We start from the raw sequence: 20,160 nt of genomic DNA on the forward strand, positions 1-20,160 counted from the left end.
CAGTGGATACAGGGCCTTCTGGTGAATGTGATGGTTCCCGATTATTTAGACCTTCCATTCCCCCTCCTTGCTGGTCTGACAGTTGTATTGATGAGTAATCCCATCTCAGCCTGGGAGCATCTTTAGGGGGGAAATCCCTGACATGAGCCCGCACTCTTACTACTCGTTGTCTGTTTCTTGAGCAGGCTCTGCGATTTCTTTCTTTGTCAGCCCTCCACCAGACCGACTTTTTAGTCTATTAGGCAATACAGATTTGTCTAGGGAGCTACTACTTGTTGCGCAGGACAGGGTGGGAGATGACGATTCTAATTCGGGCATCGAGGAATCAGAGTCATCAGTAAATGAAAATAATTTCTCGCCACCCCAAAGGGGATTGGGGGAGGCTATCCGGTTTAGAGCCAAAAGAGGCCAGCGGCTTAACAGGGTAGAGATCACTTTATCTTGATCTGGAAGATCTTCCCTCATCCCTGAATCAGACTTCTCACAGCTCACATTTTGATCCGCTAATTGCTCGATAGGTATTATGCCCCTTGAGTCCAGCGTCGAGCCTAATACATGATCACTTTCACCACTTGCACTATGGTCCCCACTTACTTTTTTCTCTTCGGTGGGACATAATTCCGAGACTACGGCAGTATTCTCTTGGGCGGTAGTGGTTACACCCTCTAATGATGTAACAACAGCACTTTTCTTCGGGGCGAGTGGAAACAGCTCGGAAATCGCCGGTTGGCAAGAGTAATGGAACTGTTCCCTCGAGCAGGATGCTGAGCAGGTCTTGTCTCTAAGCCGATTGAGTCTTAGATTCTCTTCAAGTCCTTCCCCTCTACGCTGATCACCCGGGGAGGCTCGACGAGTGCGGCCGTCTTGGAGCTGGTGGTTGGAAGTAAGCCGGCCGCTGTTGTTGTACAGGGCTTCATTTTCGGACCCCTTGAACCTCTGTCCGCCATCTGAGCCAGTGATTCTCTGCGAAGAAATGGACAAGCAGTCCTCCTGTGCTTGCTGTGCAGGGTCGGGAACACTACGGCGATTACAGCCACACCAAGCGTCCTGAGGTTGCCGCACACTCTTCCTCCGCAGCAATGGTGATCAGGTTTCCTTTGAGGAAACACAAAGTTTCTGCAGCATTCCAGCATCTGAAAAATACCACCATCAGAGGCTACGAGGCGCCCCGCTCATCTTCCGCCCTACAGTCGAGGAGGTAAGGAGACGCAGGACGGAAGAACCTAGTCAGACACCATCTTGCCCCCCCGTACCCGCCCTCAACTCATTTCAAAGATCACAATCTCCTTTTTTTTTTAAAGTCATACCGCCTGCAACATAACAATAAATCTCCTCTACCTTATCTATTAACCCACAAATTCTGCGTTAAATGACATATCCCCCTCTTCCCACTAATGATCACACCAAACCCCTGTTAATTTTACTCAACCACAAAGAAACGGGAATGACTGCATGGAATGGTTTGCTTGGGTGCTCAAGACTGATTTCAATAATTGATAACTCTGGACTAATCACTAACTTTTGATTCCGGAACAATGTGCTGCCTGGCTTCAACTCCTCGTATGGGGTGGTAAGTGCTATACAAATGAAACTACAATACTATATAATGCATCCATGGTCCAGTCTACTCAACCCGCCCTCCACTGATCGATATAGCTGTCCTTCCACCCACTCGCTCCCTCCCTCCTTCCTCCAACCCATCCCGCACCATCCCTCCCTCCACTAGTCAATATAGGTGTCCCACCACCCACTCCCCTCCTTCCATCTATCCATCTACCCTTCCCTCTCTCCACTGACCAATATAGCTGTCCCTCCAACCACTCCCTCCTTCCCTCTATCCATCTATCCCTAAACTGCTTGCTTCTGTAACGGATGTCCCATGCAAACATCCAAGAATAACAGAACTACTATAGTCATATAAAAGGTGGTACACAGCCCAAACACAAACAATTTAAATCACAACTTAGAGGCACATCAAACTATTTTGAGACCAGATCAGCTCACCCTCCACAATGTCCAGCACTAGCCCAGGGTTCTTGTAGGAGTGGAAGTATATCATATCACCCAGGGATCCGTCTGTCAAGGCAGGACTGAAGACTGGGATATTATTCTGCAGAGAGAGAGATGAAAGTAAGAGCAGTGAAGACAACCCAAAACTCCCCAACACAGGTCAAGGGCCAACACAGCACTCACCTTCTGCGCCCAGTAGTAAATGGAGTCTGGGTTGTTAATCTCTTTGCCGAGCCGTGCGATCATCTTTGAAGGTGTCCATTTGATGCCCTAGGAAGGTAAGAGGATTTAGTTGAGATGGTGCTAAGCAGACAAAGGCCCTCTTACGTTGTGGCATACTTCTCCGTGCCTTCCTTGGACAAAAATGAGAATAGGCACTTAGGGACCCTTAGGGAACATTTCTATAGCAGGCAAGTGCTCAACCCATGTTGCTGCATGAATAGTTAACTATGGAAAATTGGAAAGGCTTCTAAAGTAAAAAAAATAAAAATAAATTAAATGATGACAATAACCTGGATAAAATGGTATTGCAGATATTAGATGGGACATGTAAACCCCACCCTAGCCACAGTCCGCATCCCTTTTATCTATTATCATCAAATGGTATGATTATCTAGCAGTAGCATAGCACCAGTCAAGGACATCATGCTTGCTTCTCCTAGCACTGTAACCAATGCCAGTGACTAGAACATAAATCTTCACCAGGTGGCCTGTAGCCACTATCAGATGCCACCCCATCATTCATAGTCCCCAAGAGTCCCAATCTAACTCATTCATGAGTGAAGGAACCTCACCTCATTCTATCTACTTCCACACTGGTCGTACTGTTGGATAGAGAAACTCTAATTTCATGGCTGTGAAGAGCATGTTTCCCTACTTCAAAATCACTGTAGTAAGCTGTGACTCTTTTGATCCCTATCTCAGCACACACAACAATAATGCATGTGCACTAAAGGAGTTTCCTGTGACTTGAGATCCAGAGGAGGACACGCCGTTCCATGCCAATTATTTTCTGGAATGGCTACCCCTACTAGGTTATTTAAGTGGGGGAAGCCTTGCTTATCTTTATGCCCTTGTTTTGGATTGTTCCCAGTTCTAATCGTCCCGTCTTCCTGATCACACTTCATGACAAAGATTTTGGTTGGACTAGTCTGAGTGGAATAAGCATAAGAGCAGAACTGCCCAGAACCAAACTCAGAAGTGGTCGTTGGAATACCCAACTGCTTTCTACAACTTTGGTATAAAGATGGGACAGAAACTTCAAATCAGTATGACAAGATATCTTTTTTTATGACCAGTGGTATCAAGAAACTCTTTGAGTTCCAGTTGGGGTAGCCAACTCCCTTTGCCAGGATCTGGGCCAGTAACCTGGGGAATAGGAGGCGGAGCAGGCTTGCCCCTGTTTTTTGGGGAGAGGGAGAGACAGACAGAGAGAGAGAGAGAGAGAGAGAGAGAGACAGACAGACAGACAGACAGACAGACAGACAGACAGACAGACAGACAGACAGACAGACAGACAGACAGACAGACAGACAGACAGACAGACAGACAGACAGACAGACAGAGAGAGAGAGAGAGAGAGAGAGAGAGAGAGAGAGAGATGACTGCCCAGGAGAAGTATTGGTGGTACTCTTACTTGAGGAAGGAGCTACTCTGAAGGAGAGGGGCTGCAAGGAACCAAGGCAAACAAATTGACTATCAAGTGACACGAAAAGTAGCCTGCACCACTGCGTGATAGGAGTAGTCCGCAAGACTCGAGGTGTCCCCACAGCATAAGCGATTAAAGACACACTGAAGCCTGAGGATGTATTTGGACTCCAATGAGACTAGTCCCACCATGGACATCTAGCACCAAGAAGCATCTTCATGCCACTTTACCCCCCCCATTACTGCCTGCCCAATCTACTACTTAAAAACAATGCCTCTTGGCATAACTTCCACCCCCGTAACGGAGCTTGATGTCACGAACATCATTTCTAATCTCAAACCGTCCTCACACACTAATGACCCTCTTCCTTCTAACCTTGTCCTCGAACTTAAGCACATCATTGCGCCTTTTTGGGCTACTATCATCAACTCTTCCCTTTTCACGGGTTGCGTCCATGCCTCCCTCCAACATGGACAAATCACTCCAATTCTCAAAAACCCCAATGCCGTCCCCAACAATCTCTGCCCAATCTCCAACCTCCCACCTACTCTCTAAAGCCCTGGAAAAGTGTGCCCTGCTCCAACTAGATAAACACCAACACTTTTAACCTACTGGATCCCTTACAATCTGGCTTCCGAAAAGGCTACAGTACTGAAACAGACTTGCTTAAAATTGTGGATGACATCCACCACTCCCTTGACAATGGTGAGACTTGCTTACTTATTCTCCTCGACTTCTCTGCCACGTTTAATACCGTTAACCACCCCGCCTTACTTAACGCGCTCAAAGTTCGTTTGGGCATTAATGGTCTTGCTCTCAAATGGTTCTCCTCCAACACAGAACACAACAAATCCATAACTGACTCTCAAACCCTACACCTGTCTCCCTGGGTGTCCCTCGGAGATCTCTTCTCTCCCCCGCTCTCTTTAACCTCTTTATGGAACCCCTTACCCTCATCGTAAAACATGCCGGAATCAACTACCATCTCTATGCCGATGACACCCAACTCTACTAAAAGATTAAATCCCACTCTGATATTCTGCACCTCAACACCCTGACCAAAATCCAATCCTGGTTCCACACCAATCATCTCAAACTCAACCCCAAAAAAACTGAAGTCATTCTATTCTCGCCTAAAAACAACCCTCTGCCTATCCAAGCTTGGATCTCTGACCTAAATGCCCTCAACTGTCCGTTCTCCTTAACTAACTCAGTAAAATCCCTCGGTATCTCCATTGACAACAACCTAACCCTTCAGACCCACATAAAAAACTTGGCGAAAGGAGCGCTCTTCACGCTCTGTCACCTCAAGAAAATTAAACCCTCCATTCCAGCTGACGACTTCAAATCGGTTCTCCAATCTCTAGTCCTCTCAAGAATGGACTATGGTAACGCTATCCTCTCAGGAACCCCAAAAGTTCACCTAGCACCAATCAAATCGGTGCTCAACCCAGCAGCCAGACTAATCACCGACTGCAAACGCTTCGATCACATGTCCCCTACCCTTAAGACCCTTAAACGGCTACCCATTGAAGGCCGATCCACCTACAAGATTGCATGCATTACACACAAAGCCCTTCATCAAGAGACCCCGCAGTATCTCACTTGTAAACTCAACAAAGCGGGCTGCACTTGATCATTGAGAAGCACAAACTCTCTCCTCCTTATCCCACCCCTGACCAAAAAGAAAACGACGCAATCCCGCTCCTTCTCCGGAAATGCCCCCACCATCTGGAACGCCCTCTCTAAAGACCTGCGCTGCAACCCCTCGTACATCATCTTCAAAAAAGACCTCAAACTGCATCTGCTCAACATATACTGGGGTCCTTAATACTTTCCTCTCCCTAACTTCGCCTTTCTCACCCCCCCTTCCACATTCCCTCTCCTCAGTCTTTAACTGCCTTCCCTTTGCCTACTTTCACTCACCCTATCCACGTCTCCCCGCCCGCCACCCCTTACCACTTATCCCCCCTCTATCAACATGTTACTGTATATAATTCTGACTACTTGTATTCATTGTATTTTTTGTTACTATTTCTCACCGACTTGACTCTTGTTAATTGTATTATATTAACAGTACCTTGTAACTCAACCTGCGTGAAATCCACGTTTTGTACTACTGTGTTTTACCTGTACTACACTCACTTTGTAAAGCGCTCTGATACCTCCGGGTCTAGCCAGCGCTATATAAAGCCTTCAAAATAAAATAAAATAAATACATAAAGGACCTCCAACTGCAATCTGCAGCTACACAACAAAGACACAACGAGCACCGAGACGTTATTAACAATTGACCAGACAGTATCAGTTTCACCTAAGCAACATTGGATGGCCACCTAGATTGTTTGGGTGGTGGATTTTTGTAACAGGCCCAAGGAAGAACCCAAGCTGCAGGACCTTCAGCAAAGAGATGCAACCTCAACACTGCCATTTGGTGAGCCATGCTGGATGCAGACAGCCTTAGTGGAGCTGGCCTGCTGAACAGCAACTGATGCAGGCGCAGCCTGCCAACTAAAGAACGAATGCAGTCACACAAGGTCTGTACACCCACCTAGAGGGTAGGATACTATTTGGGGTGAGACGTTGTGGAGTGCAGAGGGTGGAAGAAATTCAATCTAAAAAAGAGCAGGAAAATGCAGAGGAGAAGGAGGAAACACATTCTGGACGGATAAGGACGGCTTTGCCCACATTTTCACCGCTCAAAGTCCCAGGGAAAAATCATCCCAAGCCAATTATCGATATAACAAAGGATACCTACAGAAACTGTCGCACCACAACCGCTCTTTAGACATTCGAGAACATATGATTAATGCCCTCTGATGTTATGAACAGTACTGCATTGTCTGTAGAATGAAGTAATTGTTTGTTTTGCTAAACTGAAAGTAATGGGTGGACAATTATTTATAAATCGATTAATAAATGTTGTTTTGAGTTCCTTCCCCAAGTAAGCCTTGCACTGCTAAAATTTGCTACCCTCAGGATCAAGGGCTAGCACTTGGTTTTCAGTTTTAAATCCAATGATAAGGTTAAGACCCTAGACACCAGTGGTACATGACTTTAATTGACACAGTCTGAGCCCAATACCACAAATTTCCTGGAGACCCATGTAAAACTTCCCATACATAGCTACCATCACCAGCTACCCTCAAATCCCCTTCTGCTAACAGCCAACCCCACCTCGCTCTACCCACCACCAGGTATCACACTCCCAGCCCCACAACTGAAAGTCTCATCTTCCAAATCATTGTAACATCTTTGTGGCTCCCCCATCACTGCTCTTCTCACCTGCCCCAACTGCCAGTGCCCCTACCAAAACAGTATCTTCCAATCACACACCCCATATTTCTGAGTCTTTGCTCTGCTAGATAAGCCAATTTTACACTAGATTCCTTTCTGCAGCAGCCTCCATCTTCTTCAGTTGAATCCAAACTATTATTGGTAAAATATACAATCAGGAAAATTCGTTTCTTGGCAGTAGAGAAGAGTACTGTAATGTGGACTTTGTGCTGGAAAAGAGAGAAAACCTACCAGACTAAAGGAACTAGTGCTAGTCAGACTGAAAAACAATCAGAAATGTAAAACTGCTATTTTACCCTAGAATACAGGGAGTAGACATTGGCAGCCACGATACTGCAACTCTGAAAGTCTGATCTCCTAATCCGACTTTGTTATAAAATCAAAAGAGCGTAGCATACTGGGCTCAAAACTTCCAAGCAAGCTGGGACACTCAGAATGTTTTGCAAGAAAAGATGGGCCTGCACAATGATTTAAAAGCTACACACTTTGAAACAAGAGGCTAGTCAACTAGGTAAGTGCAGGTATGATATGATCACCTACAGAGGCCAAGAAGGAATTGTTTGGTATTATTTGTCTCCCCATCAGTGGGATAAGAAATATTTAACCGGGCCTAAATAAACACTGTTGCTTCGTCCAATCAACCTTGAATAAAGGCAATCTAGGCTCGGGAGTGAAAAGTGAGTTCAGAAAAGGAAAAATAGGTTGAAGTAGGTTATAATTAATGTTAAACAATAATGGGGGGAGAGAGCGAGGAAAGGAGGGGGAACCGTCCGTATCCCCTGTAAGATTCAAGTAAACAACATGGACGTCCCCAGACCAGAGTACGGAGGAGGGTTTGGACTCACTGTAGTTTGTCTGCAGTGCCAAGGAATCCTTGGATTATTTTAAAAGACCCCTCACACACCAACCTAGTTGGTGTCATGCTTCATCATCGGGGTCCCAACCGGGTGGCCGAATGCCGCCCGGTTGTGCTACGACGCCTGATTACAGCGGAGCAGGTGTGGTGCAGTGGTGTGATGAAGTGAGGTGCGAGTTAAAAATACCTCTGGAAATCCTGACTGTGGAAATTTTATTCGTGGTGGCCCAGGGTATGTTAAAAATGACGAAGGACAACCTGTGGAGTGATTAGTCTCTTACTTGTCGGCAGCCGGGACCCAGGGAGTCGCAGTAGGTACTAAGCAGGGACCGCCAACAGACCCAAAGTGGGACCAGAGGCCGTTCCTCTCCCGGGCCCCCGATCGGCTGCCTCACACTACTACTTAGTGTACCTCAATTTCGGTCGTCTGGCGCCGACCAGACACTCCTTTTTTACCCAACACACCTTAGCGAGTGTGTTGTGGCCACCCTACACACATGGCGTAATTTTGCCATTTCCCTTTTTCACATGGTCCTGACGAAAGCCCCACAAACCTTTACACGTGGGCTGAAACAGGTTGACCTAAGCCGACAACTAAGAGACTAATCACTCCACTGGTTGTCCTTCGTCATTTTTAACATACCCTGGGCCACCACGAATAAAATTTCCATGGTCAGGATTCCCAGAGGTATTTTTAACTCACACCTCACTTTATCACACCACTGCACCACACCTGCTCCGCTGTAATCAGGCATCGTAGCACAACCGGGCGGCATTCGGCCACCCGGTTGGGACCCCGATGATGAAGCATGACACCAACTAGGTTGGTGTGTGAGGGGTCTTTTAAAATAATCCAAGGATTCCTTGGCACTGCAGACAAACTACAGTGAGTCCAAACCCTCCTCTGTACTCAGGTCTGGGGACGTCCATGTTGTTTACTTGTAGGTTATAATTACACAAGACAGTTCAGTCACAGAATTTGTTTCTTTATATCCCCATATCCCACTTCAACCTCTAACCTTTATTTCACCCCAATGTGTTGCCCATGAGATGCCCACATAACCATGTAACAAAGCATCCCTTAGGGAAGGCGTGCCCTCACCTCCGAATTCTGCTCAAACAGCATCTGGTCCAGGATGGGCATGAGCCAATCCTCAAACTTGCAGTAGTTATTGTTGGGCACCAGCAGATTACCTGTCCTGAAAAAGAAAAAAAAAAAAAAAGAACGTTGAGCCGTGTATGCAGGGAGTAGGACAGCAAGACAAGTGTGTGTGCCTGGTGGCGAGACATCAAGGGAAGGTAGATATTTGAGCAGGGAGATTAGACTGATCATCAGTACATAAGACATACTCACAAAACACAAGCGGAGTGTAGGGAGCGTGATATAAGGGCTGGGTGAGGAGTCCTGAGACGTGTTCAGACAGTTCGGACAAGTTTCTACAGACTACAAAATGTTACACAGGGAAAAAAGATTTGCCAAGGAAACACAAAAGCTAGTCATGTGCAGGGAGGTTACAAGTGAAGTGTGAGCAGGGATGTTGCACATCTGGCACAACATGTAGAATTCAGTTCAGTAACATCTGGAGAGACGTCTGACAGGGGCATTTGATGGGGGAGAAGGCACAGACCATTTGCAAGGCATTCCGGTAAGGGCATCTGCAGGTCAAAAAGACACAGGATGTGCAGAAGCAGAGCAGGACAAGCATGTAGAGTGTCGGTCAGGCCACACACAGTGAGAGAAGATTTGCACAGTCGGGACACCCTATCTCTGATTTGTCCCACTTCACCATTGATCCAATTTATAAAATGTGGATAACGGTTTATCGAAATAGGCACAATGTAGCCAAGAGAAGCACTACTGTAAGGAAATGCCTCTTTTTGTATAGTCACCCTTCTCCCCTCATACCCACTGAACGATTGCAGCATTGGTTGTGCTGCCATGGATGTGCCATGAGTAAAACGAGACTCCCAAACCACCAGTTGCCGGCTGGAGGAGCAGTTTAAACTGCTGGTCTAACTTTGCCATTTAAAGTAATGGGAAAGACAGACTTTCCCCTGGTATATGTGAAAGTCACCCCTGACGGGCTTATCGAGTTCTAAGGCAGGGCGCCACATATCTTACAGGCAGAACATGTATTTTACATGTTCTGGTAGTAAACACACAAAACTGGCATTTTTACTAGTAAAAGACTTATTGCGCAATTGGCGAGTACAGAGTTACATGCTGACTTCCTCTCAGCTGTGCTAACTCTGGAAAGGTGCAAACAAGGTAGGTCACCCATGGTATCACATGATTCGTTACATTAAGCTTGACTTGATTCTCAAATCGAAAATAATGTAACAAGTTGCCCTGTACAACTTTAACGAAGGTGCCACTTTGTTGTCTTTAGTCCCCTGAGCCCATATTGGTTTCACACGGGGTCCTATCACCAAAACGGCTTTCTGCCCTCTTGGGGAGACGTGCTAACGACTCCCAGGAAAGGATACAATAGGGCCTGCTTGGGAGGGCGGTGTCACCTCCCTCCTGCAGGAATTTACACAGGTGTTGGACCACAAGGGGAGAAGACACCTTTGTAGGAAAAATGGGTAGCACTTGGAGAAGCGCTGTTCTATTGGTCAGACAGAAAGGGGCAGGAGAGGGGAGACCAGGTATTAAGCTGGTTTTCCAGGGGCGTGTAGCCACACCTATGTATTGGGCTAGGGAGCTTCACACGCCAGGAGAGAGGCCCTGCCATATTGGAAGTGGGTACAATGATGTATCCTGGAATGCCCAGCTGCCACACTTCGCAGAAAGTGGTCATCAGGTGGGCGGGAACCTGGAAGCCCATTGGTTACCACCCGCATGCCGCCCTAGGGGCTTTTCTGAACATAATTAGGGCACCCATGGCATTCAGACCTCAGATCTTGACTGAAATGGGAGAAGGACTGTGAAAAGACTGCCCTGCTGCAAAGGGAGGCTGCACCAACATGTGCTGCACCTTGTCTGCGTCTGCCATGTCCAACTCAAAGAGAAGTCATCACCAAAGCCCAGCCAAAGCCAAGACTTACTGGCCTCCTGTTCGCAGCACAGGGACACAACAGCTGAAGAAGCCTGCTGGGGTAAGTTGATATCCCAAAGTCTTCAACCTGCTGCTGTGCCGTACCAAGGTCCATGACAAGACGCACACAGCTGCACGCAAGTTAGGTGAATGTCATCAGAGTGCAGTTGGGAACCCCAGAGGATGAATTATTGACCCAGGAACAATTGACCAATGACCACAATACCGGGCCATGGTAGTCCTGTGGCGACTGGACTTCTGTCACCACCAAAATGACTTTGAGGGACGTCGAACCTGTGGCCAGGATCACCTCACCCACTTCGAGGACCGAGGTCTAGTTTCAGCAAGCCCCAGTCAACTGCATCGCATCCACTGCATCCTTAAACATCTTATGCATCCTTCATCTCTTGAATCATGACCACTTCTATAGGTAAGCCATGCAAAGATAAACATGCCTGGAACTGACTGAAGACTGCTTCACCAGAGGTAACGGTTTCTGAGGACCTTGCTGGTCCCCGACTGGTTCCCTATTGGAGTGAACCACCTAAAGGGACTCTAAATTACAGCTTTACAACAAGTCCAAACTTTTTAGTGAACCACTTAGTAATGGGCAAATGTATTGAATTTGCCAATGCTTCTTTGCGGTTAAGTGAAATACTGAATTACCATACCTTGTAAATTCTATATCTCCAGAACCCTCTGGTAGATCTTTTTCGTTGTGTTGTCTAAAAATACAGTAATTTTTATAAACTGGCAGCCGATTTTCTTGTTTTCGTGTTGATTAATTCTTCGTTTGTTTTGGTGCTGTTTAACCCGTTCGACGCTTGTGACGGAGCGGTTCCGTCACGTGCGTCGGTTGCGCTGTGCGCATGACGGAACCGCTCCGTGATGGCCCTGCCCGCGCACGGAATCTTCAGCGCGGCGCGGAAATCCGCGCCGCGCTGAAGGGGTTAAGTGCTTTTCCTTTTTGTGAGCCTTGCTGCTCAGAGCCACAGATACCCAGGGTTGAGCTAAAGGTTTGACAAAGGAAACCTAAGGGTCTTAAAGGGGTTGGTAAGTGTATTACAGGGTGGGGTCTCACAGCCACACCAAATACACCCCATTTCCTCACAACCACCCAATAATAAAACACTAAGATCAGTGAGAGGGAGGCTGTATAATTTAGCTGCGCTTGTACCCCCTCAACAAAAGCCTATATGGGAGTGAGGGCATTTATACTTCATACACATGGCAGCCAGACTGGTCCTCGATCTCCCCCTTTACAGCCACATCACTCAACACCTCCGCAAACTCCACTGGCTCTGAGCAGAAAGAAGAATACAAGGCCCTCCTAAACGTCAGATCAGCATACCTGAACTGTCGCCTCTCCTTCCACACACCAAAAAGACACCTTGGCTCCGCCCAGCTCACCCTGGCCACTGACCACGAATGCGCAAGACCAGAATTGGAGTAAAGTCCTTCTCCTTCCTCTCTGCCAAGACCTGGAACACCCTACCCCTCCAACTCAGACTATCTCCTATGCTACACCAGTTCAGGAAGGATACCAAGAACTGGCTCTTCCAATGACCCCAACACTTAGAAGGATCTGCCCCTCCGCCCCAGCGCCTTGATTCCCTCACGGTTGAGTGGTTGCGCTTCACCAACCCTTGATTGATTGACTGATTGACGTGGCTAAGTGAAGGAGCTGAATATGTGTGTTTCCAGGAGCTCGCTTTCCACCTTGAAAAGAATTGTAAAAGGCTGCAATAGGCAAATTGTTCACTAAATGCACATCGGAACAGACTTCACAAAGAACTGGGGCGCTGGAGCAGTTATAATTAAAGCCTGCCAAAATAGAGTGGGGGGGAAGAGTGTTGATCAGAATGCAAAATAAAAAGTCAATTATGCCTGAAATCAGACAAATACTGAAGGTAAAAGACAGATATGAATAATGCAACTGCCACATCACAGCATACCTGTTCTTTGTCTCCAGGTAGAGGCACTGTCGTGAAAAACCAAAAGACATTATACTGCAAAAGAGCACTGGCTTGTCAATACTTGTGTAATGCACAAGTGCGGTCATGTCTGGCTGGCAAGCCAGTTGAGTCCTGGACAGAGCAAGGATGAAGAGCTGAGCCAGACTAGCAAGAAGAAAGACAGCCATAAAGCAAAGAAAAAAAGAGAAGCCTTGCAACTGGAGAGAAAAAAACTAGCCAATGGTGGTCTTGGATGAGGACGATAAGCCCTACTTCAGTCCACATGGCAGGTCTGCAGTGGGTGTTGAGCCAGAGCAATCCTGGTGGTAGGTCAGGCCCACTGTGGATACAAAAGAAGGAATTGACAAACACGAGATGGAAGAGAGAAGGACCCTCCAGTTCTTGCAGGTCAAGCTGAGGTGGGTCTTACATGAGTTCCAAAAGACTATAAGCGATGGGGCACTCTTCAAGACTATCAACATAAGTTAAAAAAACAAATGAGAGACCACTGCCGCCCTACGAAAGAGGCACAGGGCTCAGCAGGCAGCAGACCTGGTTGCAAGCTAGAAACTGGGTGCTCATGCAGACAAATAAAGTTGCACAAATTAATTCTCCTGGTGGATTTATTCATGAAGATTTTTTATGCAGTGAAACACGAACATAAGTACATTTTGGAAAGCAAATTTCTAGTTACCACTGGTATTCTTTGCGTTCCCTGAAAAAGTTTGTAATCTATTCAAAACCTTGAAGGGAACATAGGAGTTTTTACCCATGCGGCTTTGGTTAGACTATCAATATTTTCAAAGCATGCATGAACTTATCGATGTAATTACGGTTGGCACACTACACATTTTGGTACGCCTTTAATTCTTTACCTTTCAGAATATCAAACTGTGGAAAAATGTTATGCTGCTGGACATTCAGAAGACGTGCCCCACATGCAATCCCTAAGTCGCAAAGTGCAATTTTCTTTTTTTTTATATATACATTATTATATAAGGAACTATTTAATGTTGTGCAGCACTATAGAAGAAGCAGTGTTTTAAAAAAATAACTACAGTGCCACTGTACGAGGAAAAGACCATTAAAGTTTTGGGAAAGGCACTTATCAAAGGGGGAGACAACTCAAGTTACAAGGAGCGGTCGGGCCAGTTTGAGGAGACTTTGAGGAAAAGGTGATGAAACGAAGATTGGATTACTCTAGGCGAGTTCGTATATGGGTCACATCCGGAGCCTATTAATCTGCAGAATAATGTAAGAAAAGAAGGGGGCATGCGCTTTACACGGAAGGGCGGAGATTGGTTACTGTCTCAGAAATGGATATGCCATTGAACAGCACGTTGTCCCTGAACAGCCTACAATGATCTTTAGAACATGGATTAATGCACTTGTTTGTGTAACTCACAGGAAGGTTTTCTGGTGAAACAGCCCAGCTGGTTAATGCACCTGCCACACAGGTCAGTGTCTATTTTGCAGGTCAAGGGTTTTGGTTAAACAGCTCAGTGGATGAATAGACCTGCTAATGAAATGCGTTAATCTGCTCCCACATTTGGGAGTGCTGGTGTGGAGGCCCGAGTGTATCCTGTGCGTGCATCTCAGTAAGAGAGCGTGCTGTCCTAATCCCCGCCAATCAGACGCGGCTGTACTCTTGCAGTAAGTAGCTGTGAGCCTGCGCCTGCTGGCGAGAACAATGTGTGCCGCATCGAACACAGGCTTAAAGCCACGCAGAACGGACTCATTATTTTGACCTTCTGAGATTGATAAAATGTACACCCTTGAGTTCGCTGCGGAGCATGCACTATGTGGGCGCCTAATGTAAGACAGCAGCAGCACAATGTGCAAACACGAAGCCAACGTGCAGACAGTTCAGCAACAGACAAGGTAGTTGAAAATGGTTGAGTGCATTTTTCCCAAGAATTCATAAGCAAATGATGAAATACGAATGTGATTCAATCTTGTACAATGGCACAATACAGCACTTGTTACAAAGTCATTCAGCATATGAAGTTGACAAGTTGTACCATTTTCCTTCAAAATCTTTTTATTATCCTTGATTATTTTCCAAGAGTAATCAAACATTACATCATACTGTACTTTTCATTTTTTAATATCCTTATACTGTACTTTTCAGATTGTTAACATTCTTCATATAGTACTCTATGAAGAATGTTCAGAACTGAAAAGTACAGTATGATGCAATTTCCGATTACTCTTGGAAATAGTCAAGGATAATAAAGAGATTTTGAAGGAAAAAGGTACAACTTGTCAACTTCATACGCGGAATGATTTTGCAACAAGTGCTATATTGTGCCATTGTACAAGATTGAATTGAATCACATTCGTGTTTCATCATTTGCTTATGAATTCTTGAGAGAAACATGCTCAATTAACTTGGCAATTCAAAGAGTTGGCCCAAACCTCTAGAGTGTTTAATTTCCCGTTGTGGGACACACCAAGAAGGGTATCACTAAGCAGGTTAAGGAGTGTGGGGCCCAAAACACACAGTTTTGGAGCTCAGAACTAGACATCTGAAGGGAGATCACTCGTGATCAGTGGTGAGCAAAGGGTCAGGGCCAGCGGTTAAAAATCCTCGGGAAAAGATAAAAAATGTCACACAAGGAAGGGGACAGGGCGGGGCGGGATAGTGCTCAGATGCCTTTACAGGGAACACAACTCAAGCCTGCTCAAGTCCCGCTGCACTTGAAAGAAAGCATTCCCAAGAAATGGAGACAGCAAATGAGAAAGCAACACTGATGTTTATCAGCTTACATCCACTCTTACTGATGTTATGAAATACCCTCTCATCGTTTATGTATTTTAAGTGGCAAAGGGTCGGAGAACCACAGCACCTGGCAAAGACCACTCCTTGTCACCCCTCAAGGAGGCGATAGTCCTCGGCAACTGAGCGGAAAACTCCCTTCCATGACCCTATACCTGTTCGCCCCTCACCTGTTAATGCCGTTGGGTCGCAGGTCCTTGCCCTTCAGGCTGAAGTCTCCCAGGTAGGTTGGTGCCATGCATTTTATGAAGTCCTCTTCTATACCACCCGCCGTCGTCACCAGTACGTCAACCTATGAGAGAACGAAGAGTTACCACTGAAGCACATGCCCGCGCGGGCATCGATAAAACGGCAGTGGAAAGCACACGGAGGGATATTCATCACAACGTCACAAGAGCACGTGGGGGACTCTCTAGAATTTGTGTCTTATTCAAGTCAGTAGCAGGCTTTTCTATAGTGATTATTTCTATATTGCTCCAAGTGCAAACAAGCATTGGAAATGCCATAGGTCTCGCATTTGCTCGAGTTAGAGATATTGGTGTTGTAAATCGCAATGTATCTGTGTTATGGAGTGTATGCATGTGGTGGAATCATATGGGTTGGATTGGAATTGTTAGTTGTGGAATTGTGAGGCGAGGAACTGTGTGGGGGTGGAGTTGATTTGTGTAGTGTAATATGTGGCATGGTGTGCAGTGGACTTATGTGGACAGTACATATGTGGTATTGAGTGTACTGGAATTACATGGAGTGGGATTGTGTGTTATGGAGTGTAATTATGTGGAATGGCATTTTGTGTTGTGGTGTGGTATGTAGGGGAGTTTAATTATGTGGTGTGCTGTTGAATTGTGTGTCATGATGTTGAATTGTGTGGTGTGGATTGGATGTATGGAGTGTGTTGTGTAATTGTGTAGTTGAGATTAATTATGTGATTTGGTGTCATTATGTGGTGAGTGGAGAACAGAGGGAGGGATCACATAAACAGGACACATTTTAGGGACACAGTGGAAAGTAGATGTGATTTAAGAAAAAAGTTTTCGCATGTTAAAGAAATACACTTCTTTGACTTTTGAAGAGAGTTTGCCGTATTTTACATGGTCTTGCTGCGTAATTTACATGGCAAACATTTTCAGGGCTCGGCTCTGTGCATCTGCATTTGTAAAACCCTCACTCGACACAAATGAACGTAAGCTCAATATTTGTTTAATCATGCGGGCACGGGAAGAGCAAGTGCCTTGAGGCACAGCGTGAAGGGGAGGCAGCCAATAGAGTGACAATTAGGAGAAGGTTGGATTTATGTGGCATGATGTTGTGTAATATGGTGTGCATTGCTATTATGTGGTGTAGAATTATGTGAGTAGCAGTGGAATTGTTTGTTGTGGAATTGTGTGGTGTTGCGTGCAGTTATGTGTGGTGGAATTATGTGGCATGGTGTGCAGTGTAATTATGCGGGTAGTAATTATGTGGTATTCAGTGTAGTGGAATTATGTGGAGTGTGATTGCGTGTGATGCAGTGTAATTATTATTTACGGCTAGTCCGCTTGACCTCGAAGCTGGGGAACCGGGTTCGAGCCTCGGTAACGACGCTCAACATCCTGTGATTCTGGGCAATTCACTTAATCTCCCTGTGTCTAACAAAAATGAATGTTTCCTCATGTAACGAAACTGGTGCTCATGTAAAGCGCTCTGATACCCGATGTCTCAGGTCTAGTTCGCTGTTAGAATCCCCAAGATCCCTGGTTGGCTGAGGTAGGTACCGCAGGCCAAGCAGGGACCAGTGAGCCCCAACGTTAGGGAAAAGACAGGTCGCCTCCAGAGATTATCCCCACTCCACCCCCTTGGTAGCTTGGCACGAGCAGCCAGGCTTATCTTCAAGGCTTAATGTGTGAAGTATTTGCAATTACGCTCACAGCAATCCAATGATGACACCACAAATAGACTCCACGTAAGTTTCATAGACAACAAGTATATGTTTATAAATTGATATACGATGCGACCACACAATACTAAACCAACATATGCGCCATGGTAATGTTCCCCCTGGCCTATTATTATTGAGCTAAACTAAACAATCCTACGTAATCGTAATGTCGTAATATGCAGTTCAATATGCAACAGTCAGGTACTTCACAACATAAGAATATTGCAGATCGTAATACGATTATCTGGCGATTTGGACTGTCACTGTAATGCAAAGCGTAAAGCAACAACATGGTAAACTGTTATGCCCCAGTAATGCAATGCGTACGGTCCCCCTTAAGGTACTCTGGTGGGAAAAAGCAATGCAACGTGTAATACAGTTATCAGGCAATTCGTTATGAGAAACGAATGCAATGTGGAACACATATATCCAGCAGTTCGGTATGCAACACTAATGCAATGTGTAATACGACAATCCGCAGATCGTGGTGCAGGATTCAGACAAGGCATAACACATCTATCAGGCAGTTTGTTATGCAAACCTAGGGCAATGCATAACACACCTATTAGGCAGTTTGTTAGGCAAACTAATACAATGGGCAATACGACAAAACAGGCAGTCCGTTGTGCAGAAATAAAGCAATGCGTTATACAATCATCAGATACTCCGCTACGCAGAAGTAATGCAATACGCAAGTTACTCCAGCACTGTTCATGGTGCATCCGGCGGTCTCTCCGCCACTCGTGCTGGCTTGCAGTTAGTCTCCGGCCACAGTTGCCCCCCACACGGGTAAGATAGAACACAGTAACTGCAGCTTCGCACTCAGGCCCCGGTGCTGCTCTTCCTTGGCACACGGGTCTCAATCCAAGCCAAAGCAGAGGCTCGCACTGCAGAACAGAGAGAGAAGCCGAGAGCGTCTCCCTCCGAGCCGGCGCCCCGCCCCAGGAGTCGACAAACGTAACCTGGGGGGCGCAAACCCACTCTCCTCTCCTCGTCTAGCTACTTGGGCCTTCGATGCAATCTCTGACTTTCCTAGCAATGGGAAGATCCCAGGCTGCACACTACACACAACCTCAGAGGTACTAAGACTCACAGGAACTACGGGTGCACGTTAACCAGACAACTTCTCACGAGGGTCTCAGGCTATGCACGACACACACACGCAGCGTCGCTGAGACACACTTGATCTTCTTGTGCCCACGATCACAAGGCACAACTTGCGCAGGTCTCAGGTAGTAGAAAGCATACGCACTCCGCGTCGCTGAGACACACTTTATCCTCCAGTGCCCCCGATCACATGGCACCTTTTACGCAGGTCTCAGGCAGTAGAAGGTACATGCACACAGCGTCGCTTGAGACACACTTTATCTCCGTGTGCCCCCGATCACAGAGCACCTCTAGCGAGGGTCTCGGGCTGTGAACAGCACACGCACACAGCGTTGCTGAGGCACACTCGCTCTTCTGGTGTGCACGATCACAGGCCAATCCACACAAAAGTCTCAGGCTGCCCCCAAGCACACGCACACCGCGTCGCTGAGACTTACTTGGCTCCTCGGTATACACGTTCACAGGACGATCCTCTCGAAGGAATCAGACTAGACAGAGCACACGCACACCACATCTCTGAGTCTCGTTTGGAACTCCTGGTGCCCAAAATCACAGGCTAGACAGAGCACACACACCCACGGCGTATCTGAGAGTCTTCTCTGGAATCTTTTGTGTTCCTTTGTTTCCAAACAGGGAGCCAGCTCACCTCAAGCCCTTGGGGATAGTTACTTCAGGACACAGCTCACAGCAAAGTCCTTCAAGCAGGGGGAAACAGCAAAGTCCCTACAGCCCTTCCGTGGTTAAAACAGCAAACTGCAGGTCAGCCCCAGATCACACAGCAAGAGCAGTCCTATCCAGCAGTCTATTCAGCTATTTCTTCCTTGGCATAGGTTCCTCTTGATCCCCGAAGTAGCTGCAGTCTTGTTCACACTTGATCAAGCCATTCTCCAAAGTTCAGGGGCTTCAGCTCGCATATTTATACCCCTCAATGGCTTTGAAGTCTTTGTGTTACAGGGGGCACCGACCCCTGCTCAAACCAGTTCTGGGTGCCTCCCTACCAGTGACACCTTCTCCCTTTACTTAGTGGGGGTCTGGATTCTCAATCACTCATCAGGAGATGGGACAATTGTTTTATAGGACCAGCCCAGGCCTCTTCACCTCCAGGCCTACTCCTCCTCCTCCTACACACCAGATGCAGGTCAGCCTGTGCGGTCTCATCTCCTCCCCTGGGTCAAGACATTCCCCAGATCCTATCGCTTTCAAATCCAGCCAGTCAATCCTAAACTAGGCAGAGACACAGAAATGTTTAAATCACAAAAACCCAGCAACTTCTAAAAGAGTGGCTTACAAACAAACAATGCAAAAACCATCTTCATAAAAAGATGCGTTATTGCAGGGTGAGTTCAGGCATACTAAACTTCACCTTTCCATCTTAAGCCTTTGGGGAGATAGGCTGGAAAACAGATTACACAGCCTCCCCATTCTATTATAATGGGCAAGATGGCCTTTCAGCAGTGAAAACTAAATGTAGATTATTTCACTGCCAGGACATGGTACACACTGTGGTACATGTCCCACCTTTCACATGCACTGCCCCCTGTCCAGGGGGTAC

The 20,160-nt window shown here is 46.5% G+C and overlaps 1 protein-coding gene across 5 annotated transcripts in view; it reads right to left on the minus strand.

Annotated features, from left to right (window-relative positions):
• Positions 1-20,160, minus strand: part of DHPS (deoxyhypusine synthase) — a 166,088-nt gene that overhangs the window by 49,907 nt on the left and 96,021 nt on the right. For all 5 annotated transcript variants that reach the window (XM_085654452.1, XM_085654454.1, XM_085654450.1 and 2 more), the window contains exons 4-7: positions 15,754-15,875; positions 8,914-9,010; positions 2,194-2,280; positions 2,005-2,110 (exon numbers count right to left, since the gene is read on the minus strand). In XM_085654452.1, the coding sequence (XP_085510578.1) occupies positions 2,005-2,110; positions 2,194-2,280; positions 8,914-9,010; positions 15,754-15,875 (412 nt within the window). The remainder of the gene's footprint in view (positions 1-2,004; positions 2,111-2,193; positions 2,281-8,913; positions 9,011-15,753; positions 15,876-20,160) is intronic.

This window comes from Triturus cristatus, chromosome 4_1 (genome assembly GCF_964204655.1).
Source record: "Triturus cristatus chromosome 4_1, aTriCri1.1, whole genome shotgun sequence".
Classification (NCBI taxonomy): domain Eukaryota; kingdom Metazoa; phylum Chordata; class Amphibia; order Caudata; family Salamandridae; genus Triturus; species Triturus cristatus.